At 44.5% G+C, this 19,712-nt stretch overlaps 1 protein-coding gene across 1 annotated transcript in view; it reads right to left on the bottom strand.

The window, feature by feature from the left end:
• Positions 1–18,901, bottom strand: part of LOC112259613 (heparan sulfate glucosamine 3-O-sulfotransferase 3A1-like) — an 83,362-nt gene extending 64,461 nt beyond the window's left edge. Inside the window, exon 1 of the mRNA XM_024434245.2 lies at positions 17,780–18,901. Within this exon, the coding sequence (XP_024290013.1) occupies positions 17,780–18,423 (644 nt within the window). The 5' untranslated portion in view covers positions 18,424–18,901. The remainder of the gene's footprint in view (positions 1–17,779) is intronic.
• Positions 18,902–19,712: the final 811 nt, after the last annotated feature.

Raw genomic sequence — 19,712 nt, 5'->3', positions numbered from 1 at the left:
GCCAGAAAAACTGAAATACCAGAGGAGGGAAGTATTAATGGAAGTGAGTGAAATTACTGACATGGGTCCTTTTCATTCAGACTCATATCAAGTGGATACACTGATTTATAAGAGAAGTGCCACAGAGGGAGCTCAAGAAGAATAAATAACTTTGACATTTACGAACATGCCCTGAAAAAGTAATGCTATGACTATAACTGATGTTCCCTGAAGGAGGGAAACAAGGTACAACATGCTATGGGGAGTCACAACATACTATGGGGAGTCACACTCTCGCAACTTCGGTCGAAGGACCTATAATCACGCCTGACAAGGCCAATGAAATCCACGCCTTGCTGGAAGCCCAGCCTTCCATAGGTAATAAGCGTGAGGCACAGATTCATTCCTCCAATTTAATAACGTTCTCCATCGAGCCCAGGAACAGACGGCGCAGGGCCAAACAGGTCTACAACTACTGTCCCCTCCTTCAGGGAACAGTAGTTGTAGTCATACCATTACGTTCCCTCCTTCAGGGAACAGTAGTTGTAGTCATAACATTATGTTCCCTCCTTCAGGGAACAGTAGTTGTAGTCATAACATTACGTTCCCTCCTTCAGGGAACAGTAGTTGTAGTCATAACATTATGTTCCCTTTCAGTCAGTCAACTTTGGTAAAACATTCTACGGGGAAATATAATCACGCCCCAAGCCAACCCTAACGGATCCTAAATGAAAGGGCTATCTGACCCCACCAGATATGGCAGAATGGGTATTGCGGGAAATGCCACTGCCTAGTGACTTTCCCCTTTCCCAGTAGTAGGCACACTGTGTGCTATACTGGGAGAAGTGACATCCAAGTGATACAATTTCACACAATTGTGTGGTGATGCCCAACTTCCAACGGCACAAATATCTTCTCCAGTTAAACCTTTAAGCAAAGCCCAAGATGCTGCCAGACCCCTGATGGAATGGGCGCAAACACCTCTAGGTAACCCTTGCCCCTTGCTGCTGTATTCCAGGGAGATCCAGTGGGAGAGATGCTGCATAGAGAGCACCTTGCTGTGAGCTGGATCAGCAAAACAGACTAAAATAATGGGCACATAATCCTTCAATGCTTTTATTTAACTAGGCAAGTCAGTTAAGGACAACTTCTTATTTAGAATGGCAGCCTAGGAACAGGGGGTTAACTGACATATTCAGAACAACATATTTTTTACCTTATCAGCTCAGGGATTCGATCTAGCAACCTTTTGGTTCCTGGCCCAACACTCTAACCACTAGGCTACCTGTATGTCTGTAAAGCTCCCACTGGACACAGGGCATGTAACCTCTGTTGCTTTTCAGAAGCAAAAGGAGGAGGTGAAAATGGAAATAGCTTAAATCTAAGGACCTGTAGGACATAGACACGACTTTTGGAGCGAAGGCCACATTTGGATTCAACGTCACCTTAAGAGTTACCCGGAGCGAACTGAGTACAGGACGGGTGTACGGATAACGTGTGGAGGTCCCCAATACATTTAGCCGAGGCCAAAGCCATAAGCAGGGAGGTTTGTAGTAGAGGATCTTCAGATTCACCGACTCCAGAGACTCAAAGAGGGCTGCACACAGTGCCTCCAAATCCAGTGCCAAGTCCCATGTGGGCGCAACAGGTTTAGTTAGATACCGGTCGGGAGGACGTACACCTTTCAGTAACCGCACAACCAAGTGGTGGGCCCCCAGTGTGGCTCCGTCAATTTCCTCATGGCACGCTGAGATAGTGGTCATGTAAACTTTGAACATGGAGAATGAATGCCCATGCTCGAAAAGCTCCAGTAGGAACATAAGGATGTCCCTCACATAGCACTGAAAATTAACCAGTCCTTTATCTTGGCACCAGAGCTCAAAGCTTGCCACTTATACCCATACAGCCCTATCATGGAGGGAGCCCTTGGGGACTGAATGGTAGCAATAGCATTCAGAGGTAAAACTCTAGCCATCAGATTGACCCTCTCAGGGGCCATGCCCATAGGAACCAAACCACCGGCCTCGCATGCCAAACCTACTCCTAGGAGTTGAAGTTGCCATGGATCCCCACCTAAAAGGCAAATGATCTCCATGAACCAAGGCTCCCTGGGCCAACAGGGAGCCACAATAATCAATGGTAAGTCCTCCGGATGCACCCTCTTCAACTTGGGCTGAATCAGAATCACTGGCAGAAACACATAAAGGAAGATTTGAGGCCACTGGTGCATCAGAGTGTCCATTCCCAACGGGGAACTATAGACGACGCTCTGCATTTTCTCGTGTTGCGGAAATATCTGCGTTGGCCCTGTCGCACCTATCCCATATCTGGACAAACACCCAGGGGTGAAGTCTTCACTCCTGAGGAAGAGGGCCCCACCTCCGAGACATACAAGACAACAACATGACTATCATTGGGGCATGGTCATGAACCAGAGGCCGGCTGGTTAGCTTTCGTTGTTTTGGTCGCATTATAGCCATCTTACATTTTTATATAGCCAGGCCAAGCAATTCCAAGGAAACTATTTATTCATGATTAGACAACTTAATAATGAAAATGATACAAACTTCAGCACACAACATCCAAGGAGTGAGCACACTCAACCACTTTAGTTGGAACAACATAAGATAGTCTTGTGTTCCAGTTGTTTGTTTTAGTAGCTAGATTTTTTCCTGTTCACAAAGAAGTGAAGAGCGGAATAATTTAAGGAATGAATCCGAGCCTCACTCTTATCACCTGTGGAAAGCCGGGCTTACTGTCACACCCTGACCATAGTTTGCTTTGTATGTTTCTATGTTTTGGTTGGTCAGGGTGTGATCTGAGTGGGCATTCTATGTTGGATGTCTTGTTTGTCTATTTCTATGTCTGGCCTGACATGGTTCTCAATCAGAGGCAGGTGTTAGTCATTGTCTCTGATTGGGAACCATATTTAGGTAGACTGGGTTTCACTGTGTGTTTGTTCCTGTCTCTGTGTTTTGCACCAGACAAGGCTGTGTTTGGTTTTCCCCGTTTATTGTTTTAGTAGTGTTCGTGTTTATCTGTTTTTATTAAACATGAATCAATATAATCACGCTGCGTTTTGGTCCGCCTCTACTTCACCTAAAGAGAACCGTTACAGAATCACCCACCACAACAAAACCAAGCGGCGTGGTAACGGGCAGGAGCAGCGCGAGAGAGACTTCTGGACATGGGAGGAGGAATTGGAAGGAAAAGGACCCTGGGCACAGCCTGGAGAATATCGCCGCCCCAAAGAAGAGCTGGAGGCGGCGAAGGCGGAGAGGCGCTGGTATGAGGAGGCAGCACGGCGGCGTGGATGGAAGCCCGAGAGTCAGCCCCAAAAATTTCTATGGGGGGGCACACAGGAAGTGTGGCGAAGGGCCGGCTTACATGGCACCAGCCTTGTGCACGGTGTCCCCGGTTCGCCTGCATAGCCCAGTGCGGGCTATTCCACCTCGCCGCACTGGCAGGGCGACTGGGACCATTCAACCGGGTAAGGTTGGGCAGGCTCGGTGCTCAAGAGCTCCAGTGCGCCTGCACGGTCCAGTCTATCCGTCACCACCTCCACGCACCAGCCCTCCGGTGGCAGCCCCCGCACCAGGCTGTCTCTCCGGCTCATCCTTGAAGGGGCTCCCGCCTGTCTGGCGCTGCCGGAGCCTTCCTCTCCAGGGCTGCTGCCGGAGTCTCCCGCCTGTCCGGCGCGCTGCTGCCGGAGTCTCCCGCCTGTCCGGCGCTGCTGCCGGAGTCTCCCGCCTGTCCGGTGCTGCTGCCGGAGTCTCCCGCCTGTCCGGCGCTGCTGCCGGAGTCTCCCCTGCCTGTCCGGTCGCTGCTGCTGCGGAGTCTCCCGCCTGTCCGGTGCTGCTGCCGGAGTCTCCCGCCTGTCCGGCGCTGCTGCCGGAGTCTCCCGCCTGTCCGGCGCTGCTGCCGGAGTCTCCCGCCTGTCCGGCGCTGCTGCCGGAGTCTCCCGCCTGTCCGGCGCTGCTGTCCGGCGCTGCTGCCGGAGTCTCCCGCCTGTCCGGCGCTGCTGCCGGAGTCTCCCGCCTGTCCGGCCCTGCTGCGCTGCTGCCGGAGTCTCCCTGCCTGTCCGGCGCTGCTGCCGGAGTCTCCCGCCTGTCCGGCGCTGCTGCCGGAGTCTCCCGCCTGTCCGGCGCTGCTGCCGGAGTCTCCCGCCTGTCCGGCGCTGCTGCCGGAGTCTCCCGCCTGTCCGGCGCTGCTCCCTCCGGCTGAGGCGCCAGAGCCCCTCAGCCCAGAGGCGCCAGAGCCCCTCAGCCCAGAGGCGCCAGAGCCCCCACCCCTCTGTCCCGAGCTTCCGCCCCTCTGTCCCGAGCTTCTGTTTTGGTTGGTCAGGGTGTGTTCGTGTTTATCTGTTTTTATTAAACATGAATCAATATAATCACGCTGCGTTTTGGTCCGCCTCTACATCACCTAAAGAGAACCGTTACACTTCCAATCAGGCATGATTGTAGGGCGTTCAACCGGGCCTTCAGCCGAGAGTGTGACTTTCTATAGTATGTTTTACCGAAGTTGACAGAAATGTTGATGAAACAAGGTGAAACTCCAAAATTGCCTACCCTGGAAGCCTGCGTTTCAGACATAAGGAAGTGGAGGGTGGCAAAGGTTATAATTTTAAACTCAGACAAAATGGAGATGATAGTTCTAGGTCCCAAAAAAGAAAGGGATCTGCTGTTTGATCTGACAATTAATCTTGTTGCTTCTACAGTCGTCTTAAGTAAAACTGTGTTGGACCGTTACTCTGGTCCCTGATCTCTCTTTTGATGAACGAATCAAGAATATTTTAACGGCAGCTTTTTTCCTTCTTCGTAACATTGCAAAAGTCGGAATCTTTTTGTCAAAACATGTTGCTCTTGCTGTGGGCGATTTCCTGATCCACCTCTACGCAGACGACACCATTCTGTATACTTCTGGCCCTTCCTTGGACACTGTGCTATCTAACCTCCAAACGAGCTTCAATGTCATACAACACTCCTTCCGTGGCCGCCAACTGCTCGTAAACGCTAGTAAAACCAAATGCATGCTTTTCAACCATTTGCTGCCTGCACCCGTGCACGCCTGACTAGCATCACCACCCTGGATGGTTCCGACCTAGAATATGTGGACATCTATAAGTACCTAGGTGTCTGGTTAGACTGTAAACTCTCCTTCCAGACTCATATCAAACATCTCCAATCCAAAATCAAATCTATAGTCGGCTTTCTATTCCGCAACAAAGCCTCCTTCACTCACGCCGCCAAACTTACCCTAGTAAAACTGACTATCCTACCGATCCTCGACTTCGGCGATGTCATCTACAAAATAGCTTCCAATACTCTACTCAGCAAACTGGATGCAGTTTATCACAGTGCCATCCGTTTTGTTACTAAAGCACCTTATACCACCCACCACTGCGACCTGTATGCTCTAGTCGGCTGGTCCTCGCTACATATTCGTCGCCAGACCCACTGGCTCCAGGTCATCTACAAGTCCATGCTAGGTAAAGCTCCACCTTATCTCAGTTCACTGGTCACAATGGCAACACCCACCCGTAGCACGCGCTCCAGCAGATGTATCTCACTGATCATCCCTAAAGCCAACACCTCATTTGGCCACCTTTCCTTCCAGTTCTCTGCTGCCTGTGACTGGAACAAATTGCAAAAATCACTGAAGTTGGTGACTTTTAGCTCCCTCACCAACTTTAAACATTGCTATCTGAGCAGCTGTACATAGTCCATCGGTAAATAGCCCACCCATTTTACCTACCTCATCCCCATACTGTTTTTATTTATTTACTTTTCTGCTCTTTTGCACACCAGTATCTCTACCTGCACATGACCATCTGATAATTTATCACTCCAGTGTTAATCTGCTAAATTGTAATTATTTGCCTACTTCGTCATGCCTTTTGCACACAATGTATATAGACTCTTTTTTTTTCTTTCTACTGTGTTATTGACTTGTTTATTGTTTACTCCATGTGTAACTCTGTGTTGTCTGTTCACACTGCTATGCTTTATCTTGGCCAGGTCGCAGTTGTAAATGAGAACTTGTTCTCAACTAGCCTACCTGGTTAAATAAAGGTGAAATAAAAAAATGCAGAAAAGCTAATCCATGCTGGTCACTTTTAGATCAGACTACTGCAATGGTCTACGCTAAATACACTTAAGTTATAGCTAAATACAGCTGCTAGAATCTTGAGTAGAACCAAAACTTTTGATCATATTACTCCAGTGCTAGCTTCTCTGCACTGGCTTCCTGTTAATGCTTGGGATGATCTCAAGGTTACCTGCTAACCTACAAAGCAATACAATGGACTTTCTCCTAGTCTTATCTCTCTGATTCGGTCCTGCCGTACATACCTACACATATGCTACGGTCACAAGACATAGGCCTCCTTATTGTCCTTTCTAAGCAAACAGCTGGAGGCAGGGCTTCCTCCTATAGAGCAACATTTATATGGAATGGTCTACCTATTCAATGTGAGAGATGGAGACTCTGTCTCGACCATTAAGTCTTTACTGAAGACTCATCTCTTCAGTAGTGTCACACCCTGATCTGTTTCACCTGTCCTCGTTATTGTTTCCACACCCTCCAGGTGTATTTATCCCTGTGTTTCCTGTCTCTCTGTGCCAGTTCGTCTAGTATGTCTAAGCCTACCAGCGTTTTTTCCCATTGTCCTGCATTGCCTTTTCTCCTTTATCTAGTCCTCCCGGTTTTGACCCTTGCCTGATCTGGACTCTGTACCCGCCTGTCTGACCATTCTGCCTGCCTGCCACTCTGTACATCCTGGACTCTGATCTGGTTATGACCTTTTGCCTGTCCACGACCATTCTCTTGCCTATTCCCTTTGGATATATTAAACATCTTAAACTCCAAACATCTGCCTCCTGTATCTGCATTTGTGTCTCGCCTAGTGTCATGATAAGTAGGTCCTATGATTGAGTGCAGTCTGGCCCAGGGCTGCAAAGGTGAACGACAAGGCCCTGGAGTAACAAACTGCCCTTGCTGTCTCTGCTTAGCCGGCTCTCCTTTCTCCACTGGGATTTTATGCCTCTGAATTTATTACGGAGGCTGAGTCATTGGCTTACTAGTGCTCTTCCGTGCCTTCCCTAGGATGGATGCATCATGTGGTGCCAGGTTTTTTCGCTATACTCGACTTGAGTGGGTCGAGTCACTGACATTATCTTCCTGTCCGGTTTAGCACCACTCGGTCTCGTGCGACGGAGGAGATCTCCATGGTTCATACTCAGCATACTCAGTAATTGTTGGTCTGCTGATATCCATTTAGTGGTGTGGGTGCTGTGCTCTGGCAAAGTGGGTGGGGAAATATCCTGCCTGGATGGCCCTGTCTGGGGGTATTGTCGGACAGGGCCACAATGTCGTCCGACCCCCCCCCCCCGTCTCAGCATACACTTAGTCTATGTGTAGGGGGATAAGGTCAGTCTGTCCTATCTGGTGAAATTCTCCTGCCTTATCTAGTGTCCTGTGTGAACTTAAGTGTGCTCCCTCTAGTTCTCCCATCTCTCTCTCTCTCTCCTCCTGGCTGTCCCCGTCCCCAGACCACCTGGTCATGCTGCTGATTCAGTTTCTGCTGTTTTGCCTGTGGCTATGGAACCCTGACCTGTTCAATGTATGTGCTACCATGTCCCGGACCTGATGTTTTCAAACTTCTCTCCCACTCCCTATCTCTCTGTCCACCTCCATCTCTCTCTCTACCACACTTGCTGTCTCTACCTTTGAATGTTCAACTATGAATAGCCAACAGACATTTAATCCTGAGGTGCTGGCCTGTTGCACTCTCTACTCTACAACCACTGTGATTAATATTTGACCCTGCTGGTCATCTATGAACGTTTGAACATTTTGAAGAACGATCTGTCCTTAATGGCCAGGTACTCTTATAATCTCCACCCGGCACAGCCAGGTGAGGACTGGCCACCCCTCAGAGAATGGTTACTCTCTAGGTTTCTTCCTATGTTCCTGCCTTGCTAGGGTGTTTTTCCTAGCCACCGTGCTTCTACATCTACATTGTTTGGGGTTTTATGCTGGGTTTCTGTACAGCACTTTGTGACATCTGTTGATGTAAAAAGGGCTTTACAACTGCATTTGATTGATTTATTGCTTGATTGATTGATTGAGTGATTGATTGATTGATTGACTGAAAGGGAACCGGTAAATCACTATCGTTCTATTTAGGAGTTACACATATTGCCTTACAGGGGTAATGTGTTGCAGACTTGTAGGTCGAAGGCTAGATAGGTCTGGGATATTACTTCAGTAAATTGCTTCAGCTCTATAACATTTCAAACAGTCAGATTAGAGTTGCAGGTCTTGTACGTTTGTAGGCCTAAACCAAATGGTTCCTTTTGTAATCTGAGTCCTAGCACCGATAATGCTAAGTACTGTAACTCACACCCCATAAAACAAGAACAACAGCTGTTTAACTGAAGTGGTCTAAAGTTCAGAAAGGGTTTCTGCCTGACTAATGTACGCAAATCTCCGAAGCAAATAAGCAATAAGCAGAATGCAGCAAGAAGTGTAACTCTATTCCCAACATGGCCATCTGCCGTCTGCTATAGTGACTTCTGAACTCTGTGGGGTGGCACATTCTGTTGGTAGCCATCTAGGTGGCCCTCGCTGCCCTAACCCTAACCCTGATCTATTATACTATCGCTTATCAAAGCCTCTCAGGGGTCCCAGGCTTCGGACATTTGTACCAAAGTTATCCTTAGACCCTCATGGGGACGAATGACAGACTGATGGAGAGACAACAAACAGGTTGTTATTTTGGTTGCCTTGATCCGTCAGACCGTCAGTTAGGTGAAAACATCAGGTGTGAGTGTCGGGGGATTCTGAGGGTGTCTGAGGAGCACCCTGTACCTGCTGCCTGTCCTCACCTTCCCATTCCCTACATGCTAGGGAGCAGCTGCTGACAGCCAGGACTGTGGCCATGAACCTACACTGCCTCCTCTATATGGAGGCCTCTTAGGGGTGTGCAGGGGTGGTGGTGGTGTGTGTGTGTGTGTGTGTGTGTGTGTGTGTGTGTGTGTGTGTGTGTGTGTGTGGTGTTGGTAGTTTACATTCCTCCAGTGGGATCACTTTACAACCCTGACATGGGCAGGGGTTCATGCTCAGGAGGTCTCTCTATCTCTCACTCTTTCTCTCTCTCTCAATTCAATTCAATTTCAATTTAAGGGCTTTATTGGCATGGGAAACATATGTTTACATTGACAAAGGAAGTGAAGTAGATAATAAACAAAAGTTAAATAAACGATAAAAATGTACATTAAACATTACACTCACAAATGTTCCAAAAGAATTAAGACATTTCAAATGTCATATTATGTGTAAATATTTGAAGGACAAAAAAAACAAAACATAAATATGGGTTGCATTTACAATGTACAACATTTAAAACTCCAGGAGGGGCAGGAAGCCTAGTGGTTAAAGTGTTGGACTTGTAACTGAAATGTTGCAAGAGCAGATCTCTGAGCTGACAAGGTAAAAATCTGTTGTTCTGTCCCTGAACAAGGCAGTTAACTCACTGTTCCTAGGCTGTCATTGAAAATAATAATTTGTTCTTAAGTGACTTGCCTAGTTAAATAAAGGTACAAAAAAGAAAACTGGTTGCCCTTTTCTTGTGGCAACAGGTCAATAATCTTGCTGCTGTAATGGCACACAGTGGTATTTCACCCAGTAGATGGTTTATCAAAATTGGGTTTGTTTTCAAATTCTGTGTGGATCTGTGTAATCTGAGGGAAATATGTGTCTCTAATATGGTAATACATTTGGCAGGAGGTTAGGAAGTGCAGATCAGTTTCCACCTCATTTTGTGGGCAGTGTGCACATAGCCTGTCTTCTCTTGAGAGCCAGGTCTGCCTATGGTGGCCTTCTTCAATAGCAAGGCTATGCTCACTCTTTACATAGTCAAAAATGTCCTTAATTTTGGGTCAGTCACAGTGGTTAGGTATTCTGCCACTGTGTACTCTTTGTTTAGGGTCAAATAGCATTCTAGTTTTCTCTGTATTTTTTGTTAATTCTTTCCAATGTGTCAAGTAATTATCTTTTTGTTTCTCATGATATGGTTGGGTCTAATTGTGTTGCTGTCCTGGGGCTCTGTGGGGTCTGTTTGTGTTTGTGAACAGAGCCCCAGGACCAGCTTGCTTAGGGGATTCCAGGTTCAGGTTCATCTCTCTGTAGGCTTTTTAATGGAAGGTTTGGGAAACGCTTCTCTCTCTCCCTCTGGGGATCTGTTACCACCCTGTCCAGCACTGTTCTGGGTACTTCAATGCAGCTTTGTGTTTTCCAGTAGACCAGTAGACCAGCACCTTCATGCCAAGGAAAATCAGATAAATCAACTGAGCCATAGTATTGCATCTATATCAAACACCCAGAGAGACCATACTGTACGTGAGTGAGAGAGAGAAATACAGAAAAAGAGAGGGAGGAGAGAGACAACGGATATTGAGCCCATTTTCAACTCAATGGCTCTGTTTAAAACTGGAAGGAATATGTCATAGTTGGACTTCTGGCCAAGCCAGATCAAAGACCAACATCGACTGCCAGCTGTACACTGTGGATTCATACAGCACATATGTAGCAAGTACACACATGCATGCACACACACGCAAACACACACACACACACACACACACACACACATGCACACAAACACAAACACACACGCACGTACACACACGCAAACACATATACACACACACACATGCACACAAACACACACGCACGTACACGCACACACACAAACAAACGGGTAGGGCTCCATGTTTCAGCTGGTGTCCTGCTTTCACATGACTACCTGCAGCAAGCAGGGACTCTCAGTCAGCCAGGTACAGAGCCACTGGAGGAGGGGGGTGGGGGGGTGCACCATATCTAATTTCTAGAGGACATGTCTCTGTATGGTAATACATTTGGCAGGAGGCACTACTTGAGTACATAGATAACTGCCTGCCTGCTTTATCATGATTTGTGCCAAAGCACAAGGGTAGACCTGCTATCACTGAACCTTACAGTCTGTTTCAGACTACCACAATAAAGGCTAACTAATTCATTTATGGACTATGGACAATTGCAAAGTCCCATAAATGCATTGTTTCTGTGGGCCTGTATATACTTTACTATAATCGAAAACTATAGAAATTCCTCCCACCACTCAAGGCATCCACAGTAATAGAACTAACTGCTGAGATGCTTCTCCTCCCCACCAATAAGCCGTCAGCCTTTCCTTTCCACAGATCCTCCAGACCTCTTCACAGGCCCAATGATGAGTGAGATGTCTGACAGCAACAAACAAGGCTACACTCTCAACTCTGCCACTGACTTAATTGACACCTAACCTTGACAAAATATGAACAACTTGGAAGTGGAGCTCAAAGAAAATGCTGGGAATTTAAACCACTTTTCACCAACAGCTCTGACGACTGAGTGAATGTATTTTCTTGGTGCAACTTGTCATACATGGAGCAGCATCAGTCAAGCTATTTGGCTTGACGACTAGACTGATGTAGGAAAGTATGATAATCACAAAAGAGTTATAAAAATTAATGTTAAAAAAATTCAGACATGGGAGGAGACATAGTAATATTCCACATACTTACATCTGGATCTTGTAATGTATGCCTGGGATTTGGAGTACAAACCAGCATTACATACTTACATCTGGATCTTGTAATGTATGCCTGGGATTTGGAGTACAAACCAGCATTACATACTTACATCTGGATCTTGTAATGTATGCCTGGGATTTGGAGTACAAACCAGCATTACATATTTACATCTGGATCTTGTAATGTATGCCTGGGATTTGGAGTACAAACCAGCATTACATACTTTGATACTCGCTCCTGTCATGACTCCGACCGAAGGACACTCCCCTTCCCGTTCGGGTGGCGCTCGGCGGTCGTCATCGCCGGCCTACTAGCTGCTACTGATTATTTCCTCCCCCTCCTTATGTGTTGATTGTGTGCACCTGTTTTGAGTTAGGTAGTAGGCTTTATTAGTCAGCCGGCCCGCAGGGTTCCTTGTGCGGGATTAATTATTGTGATCGTCTGTTTGGTGTACTTATGTGCACGTCTATTGGGTTTCGTGTTTTCCCATTTTGTGGGTTTTCCCTGGACGGTTTAAGTCCCCCTGTTTGGGGCATTTGTTTGTTCAGTACGCCCTGTGTTTTGTGAGGGTTGGCTTATGTTCAGCGTTTGTGTCAGTGCATTAAAATAGCACTCCCCTGAACTCTCTGCTTCCTGCGCCTGACTCCTCACCCACTACACTCAGACCGTTACAGCTCCGTCTACCTCCACATCTGATGGCCTCTCACCACAGGCCACTACAGAGACAGGGCCAGCCAGAAGAACAGAGAGTAGCACTACAGAATCAATTTCAAATCAATTTCTTGTTTTTGGTAAAACAAACTTTTCATCCAAACAACTGAATCCAAAATAATACTAGTAAAATGTGTAAAGACAAAAACAGATAGATAGAGTATACTATGGAATGGAGTATACTATGGGATATAGAATACTATGGGATCGATGGAGTTTACTAAGATTGGAATGGAGTATACTAAGTATGAGATGTAGTATACACTGGAATAGAGTTTAATACTGGATAGAGTATACAATGGGATAGAGTACACTTTTTGATGGTGTATACTATGGGATAGAGAATATTTTTTTAAATGTATTTATTTATTTTACCTTTATTTAACCAGGTAGGCAAGTTGAGAACAAGTTCTCATTTACAATTGCGACCTGGCCAAGATAAAGCAAAGCAGTTCGACAGATACAACGACACAGAGTTACACATGGAGTAAAACAAACATACAGTCAATAATACAGTATAAACAAGTATATATACAATGTGAGCAAATGAGGTGAGAAGGGAGGTAAAGGCAAAAAAGGCCATGGTGGCAAAGTAAATACAATATAGCAAGTAAAACACTGGAATGGTAGTTTTGCAATGGAAGAATGTGCAAAGTAGAAATAAAAATAATGGGCTGCTCCTTTGCACCCCATTAGGAGGAGCAAAATAAATAAATAAATAAAAATTAAATACAGTTGGGAAAGAGGTAGTTGTTTGGGCTAAATTATAGGTGGGCTATGTACAGGTGCAGTAATCTGTGAGCTGCTCTGACAGTTGGTGCTTAAAGCTAGTGAGGGAGATAAGTGTTTCCAGTTTCAGAGATTTTTGTAGTTCGTTCCAGTCATTGGCAGCAGAGAACTGGAAGGAGAGGCGGCCAAAGAAAGAATTGGTTTTGGGGGTGACTAGAGAGATATACCTGCTGGAGCGTGTGCTACAGGTGGGAGATGCTATGGTGACCAGCGAGCTGAGATAAGGGGGACTTTACCTAGCAGGGTCATTGTAGATGACATGGAGCCAGTGGGTTTGGCGACGAGTATGAAGCGAGGGCCAGCCAACGAGAGCGTACAGGTCGCAATGGTGGGTAGTATATGGGGCTTTGGTGACAAAACGGATTGCACTGTGATAGACTGCATCCAATTTGTTGAGTAGGGTATTGGAGGCTATTTTGTAAATGACATCGCCAAAGTCGAGGATTGGTAGGATGGTCAGTTTTACAAGGGTATGTTTGGCAGCATGAATGAAGGATGCTTTGTTGCGAAATAGGAAGCCAATTCTAGATTTAACTTTGGATTGGAGATGTTTGATATGGGTCTGGAAGGAGAGTTTACAGTCTAACCAGACACCGAAGTATTTGTAGTTGTCCACGTATTCTAAGTCAGAGCCGTCCAGAGTAGTGATGTTGGACAGGCGGGTAGGTGCAGGTAGTGATCGGTTGAAGAGCATGCATTTAGTTTTACTTGTATTTAAGAGCAATTGGAGGCCACGGAAGGAGAGTTGTATGGCATTGAAGCTTGCCTGGAGGGTTGTTAACACAGTGTCCAAAGAAGGGACGGAAGTATACAGAATGGTGTCATCTGCGTAGAGGTGGATCAGAGACTCACCAGCAGCAAGAGCGACCTCATTGAAGTATACAGATGATTGATTGATTGATGTGTTGATTGATTGATGTATACATCACAATATCATGTGATGGAGTATATTATGGATATAGTATACTATGTATGAGATGGAGTATACTATTATGGAGTATACTATAGGATCGGGTATACTATTTATGGGATGTAGTATACTTTGGGATGGAGTATACTATGGGATGGAGTATACCGTGTATGGGATGGAGTATACTGTGTATGGGATGGAGTATACTATGGGGTGGAGTATACTATGTATTTCCTATTAAATATGATGCAAATAATGACGATATATCTTGGGAACTCCTACACAAACAATGAGAACGTTACTTGTGGACTTGGGGGCTTCAATATGTCTGTCTATGTTTCCACTGGGGAAGCAGGATGAACACAGACGGCTAGTTGTTGTTGTTGCCACGTCACACACACACACACACACATACACACGCACGCATGCACGCACACACACACACACACACAGTAATGAAAAGAATCACATAAATCCAGCAAAATTGGCCACAGTGAATATCTATAGAAAACCATGGCCTTGTTCCCACTACCACCGAGACCATCTTTCTATAAGAAAAACAGTTGTAGAAAGATGGTCTAGACTTACAATACACAAACAATACACAAACGATGTAGGATTATTAAGAGTGTCTTGACGAGTAGTGTGAATTAACAGTGTCAATACAAGTAGAATGAATTAACAGTGCCTTGACAAGTAGAATTATTTAACAGTGCCTTGAAAAGTAGAATGAATTACAGTTTTTTACAATCACTTTAGCACTAATTTTGGAATCTTGATGTCATTTTTCAAAACTCCAAACACAAAACTCACAACCAATGATCAAAATGCTATTTCTTCAAAACTCTAACACTTTTTCCAATTGCTTGGATACAATACACATAAAGCTAAGATCATTTGTTAATTGAACCTGTTCAAAAAAATGACACAACTTAACATCAAAGTATTACCATATCAAAATGCAATTCACACATTACATCTGAGATGACGGTCTATTAATTTCATTACAATGATCTGACTATCAATTGATACAACTGCTCAAAATTATAAGTAACTGTTGCATTACTCTTAATGCATAGTTTTATGGAAACTAACAAACAATATTCCAAGTTAATAAAATCATGAAAGTTTCAGGATAACGAGATCCATTGACACCAATTACTGTGGAACATGAACCAATTGGACTACATTATCTATGGATGTAATATTTCATCATCATTCTTTATCAGACACTGTTTCTATGGTCCCATGTACCGCTTTTCCAGAACATGTTTTCAGATTTGACATTACTGTACACTTTATTAGGTACACCTATCTAGTACTGGGTAGGACTCCCTTTTGCCTCCACAACAGCCTGAATTATTCACAGTGATGTAGTCTTTATATCTTTTTCAGTGTAGTCTTTATATCTGCAAATAATAATTTGGGGTATCATCTTTCCAAGGGCTCCATCTGAGTTCACTCGCAGACATTCCTCTGCACTTCCACGAGCAACTTTTTCTCAGCTGGCCCAATTTGATTGGCTGCTGTCCGATTCAAACTGTAATCCATTAAATTAAGAGTTGATGCACTGCACACTTTTTTAATAGCATCATTTTTATACAGTATATTTGGGCTTGGGGAGGGTATCAAGTCAGTTCGAGTCGAAAGGCTCAAGTCCAAGTTAAGTCACGAGTCATTGGTGTTCAAATCAAAGTCGAGTTGCAAGTCATCATATTTGTGACTCGAATCTGACTCGAGTCCAAGTCATGTGAATCGAGTCCACACCTCTGATTAACAGTGTCTTGACAAGTAGCATGAATTAACAGTGTCTTGACAAGTAGGAGGAATTAACAGTGTCTTGACAAGTAGAGGGAATTAACCGTGTCTTGACAAGTAGGATGAATGAATAGCGCAGGGTCCGTTTGTTTCCTTATTTCTTATTCATTTGCACATATTCATCAAATTGTTGTCTGTTATATAATCTGTGGATTTCTTTTTTGCCATTCCATTCAGCAGTTCAAAAGACAAAGAAAAGAGAAGGAAAACATTTCCAGAGCTTTTTGGTACTTCCGATAAAAAGCGTCCACACACAAAGACCATTAATAAAGGGTCTCTCTCTCAGACTCCCTGAAACAGAGTTGACAGGAGTGTTCCTCCGCACAGCAGATCCACTCCCTCAGGTTGACTAGTCAGTCACGTTGTTGTAGCTCTTCTTTAAAAGAAAGAAAGAGTGATGGCCAAAATATAGAGTATTCACTCTCAGAGAGGCACAAAGAGGGATGTATCTGTGTGTGGGGAGAGGGTAGGAGTGCTAATGTATGAGAGGGGGCTGAGGCTGGAAGGGGAGTTTGGGGGAGTTAGAGGGAGGGGCCCGGGTGAGAGCAGAAGATTCTCCAGGCTTTTAAAGTGAGCTGCTTGTTGTTAACTCAACCAAAAGGTGAATTATAACTCTGGAGACACTCAGGTAACCCTTCATTATAACCCTAATCCTTCTTACAACCCTAATCCTTCTTACTAACAGAGCTGCAGTGTCGGAAATGCCCCGTTACACACAGACACAGTGAGAGGGGAGAGACACTCTCCCCTGGAGAGAGAACACACACACACACACACACACACACATGAACATGAAGCTACTGATAAAAATCAATCACAAATCCATTTAACACAGAGAGAGAAAAGTGAGATAAAATACGGTAACTCTCAAAGAAGAGAGGGGATTGAGGGGAAGCAAGTGTCTGTGTGTAATTATGTGTATCTAGAGTTTGTTCAGAACATTTATTTCAGGTCAGACATTGACCCTACTCCATCAGCACTTTAATAAAGTGCTACTCACTTTGGAAGCGGTACTTTGCTTGTTACTTAAATCTGGACCTTTTCCATATAATCCTTGAAATTGAAAATGTTTACCTTTAGCTCCCAATTCAACTGTTGGTGGTGATGAATAGGCCTATGAAAAACAGTTGTTCTATTGTATTTAACAAATTAAAAAATAAACATATTTTTTTAAATTCTTTACAAGACAGCAATTAGGTAAATTTTTTACATTGGATGTATATACTTTATTTCATATGGAAAGTGTCCTAATTTATGTTAATAGTCATATATTTCGATACCTTTTACAAGGTGATATCATAGCAGAGCTCTGCCATTAAGCCTAGACAGTAGATTCGTTTAACGAATTTCACCAAGATAAGTTTGATTATATTAATAAAATATTTACTTATTGCTTAGATTGGCTACTTAGGCATGTAAATTACTGTTAACAATTGAACATGTAAACAATATATACTTGGGTAGGACAACCATCTCGTTAGTCTATAGGTCATAACTATGCAGTGTTCATTTTAGGCTACAGAAAATATCGAATGAATCTGTAGTGAGTTATAAGATATATTTTGGTGTGATTAGAGCTTTCCCACAACATTGACACTGGTTGAACAGCTGAATAAAGGAGAACTATAGAGCACCAGGTTGTCCAAATAGAAAATGCAATGAAGTAATAGCAAAGAAGCATGCTATATAACCGGGGCCATTTGTATTATCCCAATGGTGAACAAGTGTTGCCAGTGAGAGGCACTGGCGTTGCATTTAACAGCACAACTTTGAAAACTTTTCAGCAAACACTATTTAACTCAGCAGTTAGTTTGGGAAAAGTATACATAAGGCATAGCCTGCACATAATATTATAATATTAGTACTAATACTAATACTACTACTCATAATAATAATAATAACAATAAAAAGTATAATTATTTGACCTATATATATATATTTTTTTCTTTACATTTACCTGTACCACTCCAGTCCGTTCTCGTAGTTACGGTCGAAGAAGTGCGGCTCGGCTCCCACGGCTCTGATGTCTGGATGCACGCGGAGGAACTCGAGTAGCGCGCGCGTCCCTCCTTTCTTCACCCCGATGATCAGCGCCTGGGGCAGCTCCTTTCTCCCCTCTCCAAGTGGACTGAGTTTACCGGTACTTCCCGTCTTCACTGTAAACCGGTGTGACAATCTCTTCGAAGAAACGATGTCATCCAATGAAAGCTGGATATCACGCGACAATTCCCGGTTCTCGCTATCGCTGTCCACCTGAGGTCCCGGTTCGTACAAAATCTGTCCCTTATCAGTATCGTCGAACAGTGAGTCCTCAGAGATCCGTTTAGTGTCGTCAGCGCTCTCGTAGCTCAAGCGCACCTTGGACTCCGTGGTCCATTTCTTTAACAGTCTTTTCCTCCTCAGCGACATCAAGTCTTGTAGTTCCGATGCGAAAAAGCCCACGACTTGGCTGGAGGCTTTCACCGGTGTGGGCATGCTGCTACAGCGGTCCGTGAGGCAGTGGAGGAGGTACATGGAGGTGAGGAGAGAACACAGCATAACCACGAATTTCTTGAAAATGCTTCGGGACAGGGGGTCCGAATAGACTGCTCTAAAAGCCATAACGGTCCTTGGGTCGCCGGTTCAGGAGCCACAGCCATGCTAAGCAGACATTCTTGGGTCTTGACATTAAGAAATAGAGAGGACAGCTCTCAGGCTACCTGAGCTTGCTTCGCATCCAGCAGAGGATTAAACCTCGCACACGCATCACACCAAAATAACCCTCACATGTGTCCCAGAGCTCGAGCTGTACACTATAATAAATAATAGTGTAAGTCTATGTCAACATAAAACAAAAACTGTCGAATATGCAGTGCAATTCTAAATGTCAAATTTTGTTTATATAGGCTGGCAGTCCCGCATAAAACTAATCCTTTATTAACAAAACAGCATTATAAGTAGCCTAGCCACGACTAAAAGATGACACGTAGGTTATGTTTGTTTATTGTTTAAATTAAATGTCCATGTGTAATGCCAGGTCAAAAAGACGAGGCAATGGTAACTTCAGCACCTGTGTCTACTCCACATTGCAGTTGTTGTATCAAACTTCTGCAAAACATCAGAGAGGAAGAATGTCATGTCTTCAGCCAATTAGTCTGCTTAAACTTTTAGCAAAGGTAGCCTATGTGAGGTCAGGAACCAATAAAAGCGCAGTAGGGAGGGTAGAATTTCCCTTTTTCTCATGGGCTTTCACACACGCGCGTGGCATGCACGCACACACATAGTTACATATTGCTATGCTCCTAGGGACCAAATAATTGATTCCCATCCAAAATCATATTTTCCCTAACCTTAACACTTAACCTAACCCTGACCTTAACCCTAAGCCTAACATTAACCCCAAATCCCTAACCCTAAAATGATACCTAACCCTAACTCCTAACCCTATACCTAACCTTAACCCTAATTGTAACCCTAAACCTAACCCCTAAACCTAAAATAGTATTTTACCTCATGGGGAACGACAAAATTACCCCACTTATCCGAATGTCTTTTAGTACCCACAAGGACAGTTCAACAAAAACAGACACACACACACACACAGTTTTTTTTATTAAGTCATTGTTAACATTTTCCTTATAGTATAATTAAATGACTGTGGTTTACCCTTGTTCTGGAGCTAAAATGTTTTTTTTTTCCCCCACTGAGTCAACCTGAGAACGATTGGGACTGTCTCTCCATCACTCTCCTTAGATTTTCCATTTCCCAACAGTCACACGTAAACTCAACCCTCTCTCTGCGTCAGGCCACCTAAGAAGATGGCCTCCATTGTAAACTTTCTGTCTCTCTGTTTTATAATACAGAGCGGAAGAGCAGAAAGTAAAATAATGGTAACAGGCACATTATTACTT

This window comes from Oncorhynchus tshawytscha, linkage group LG01 (assembly GCF_018296145.1).
Source record: "Oncorhynchus tshawytscha isolate Ot180627B linkage group LG01, Otsh_v2.0, whole genome shotgun sequence".
NCBI lineage: Eukaryota > Metazoa > Chordata > Actinopteri > Salmoniformes > Salmonidae > Oncorhynchus > Oncorhynchus tshawytscha.
The sequence above is the reverse complement of the archived record's forward strand: the minus strand, read 5'-3'. Positions and strand labels throughout refer to the sequence as shown.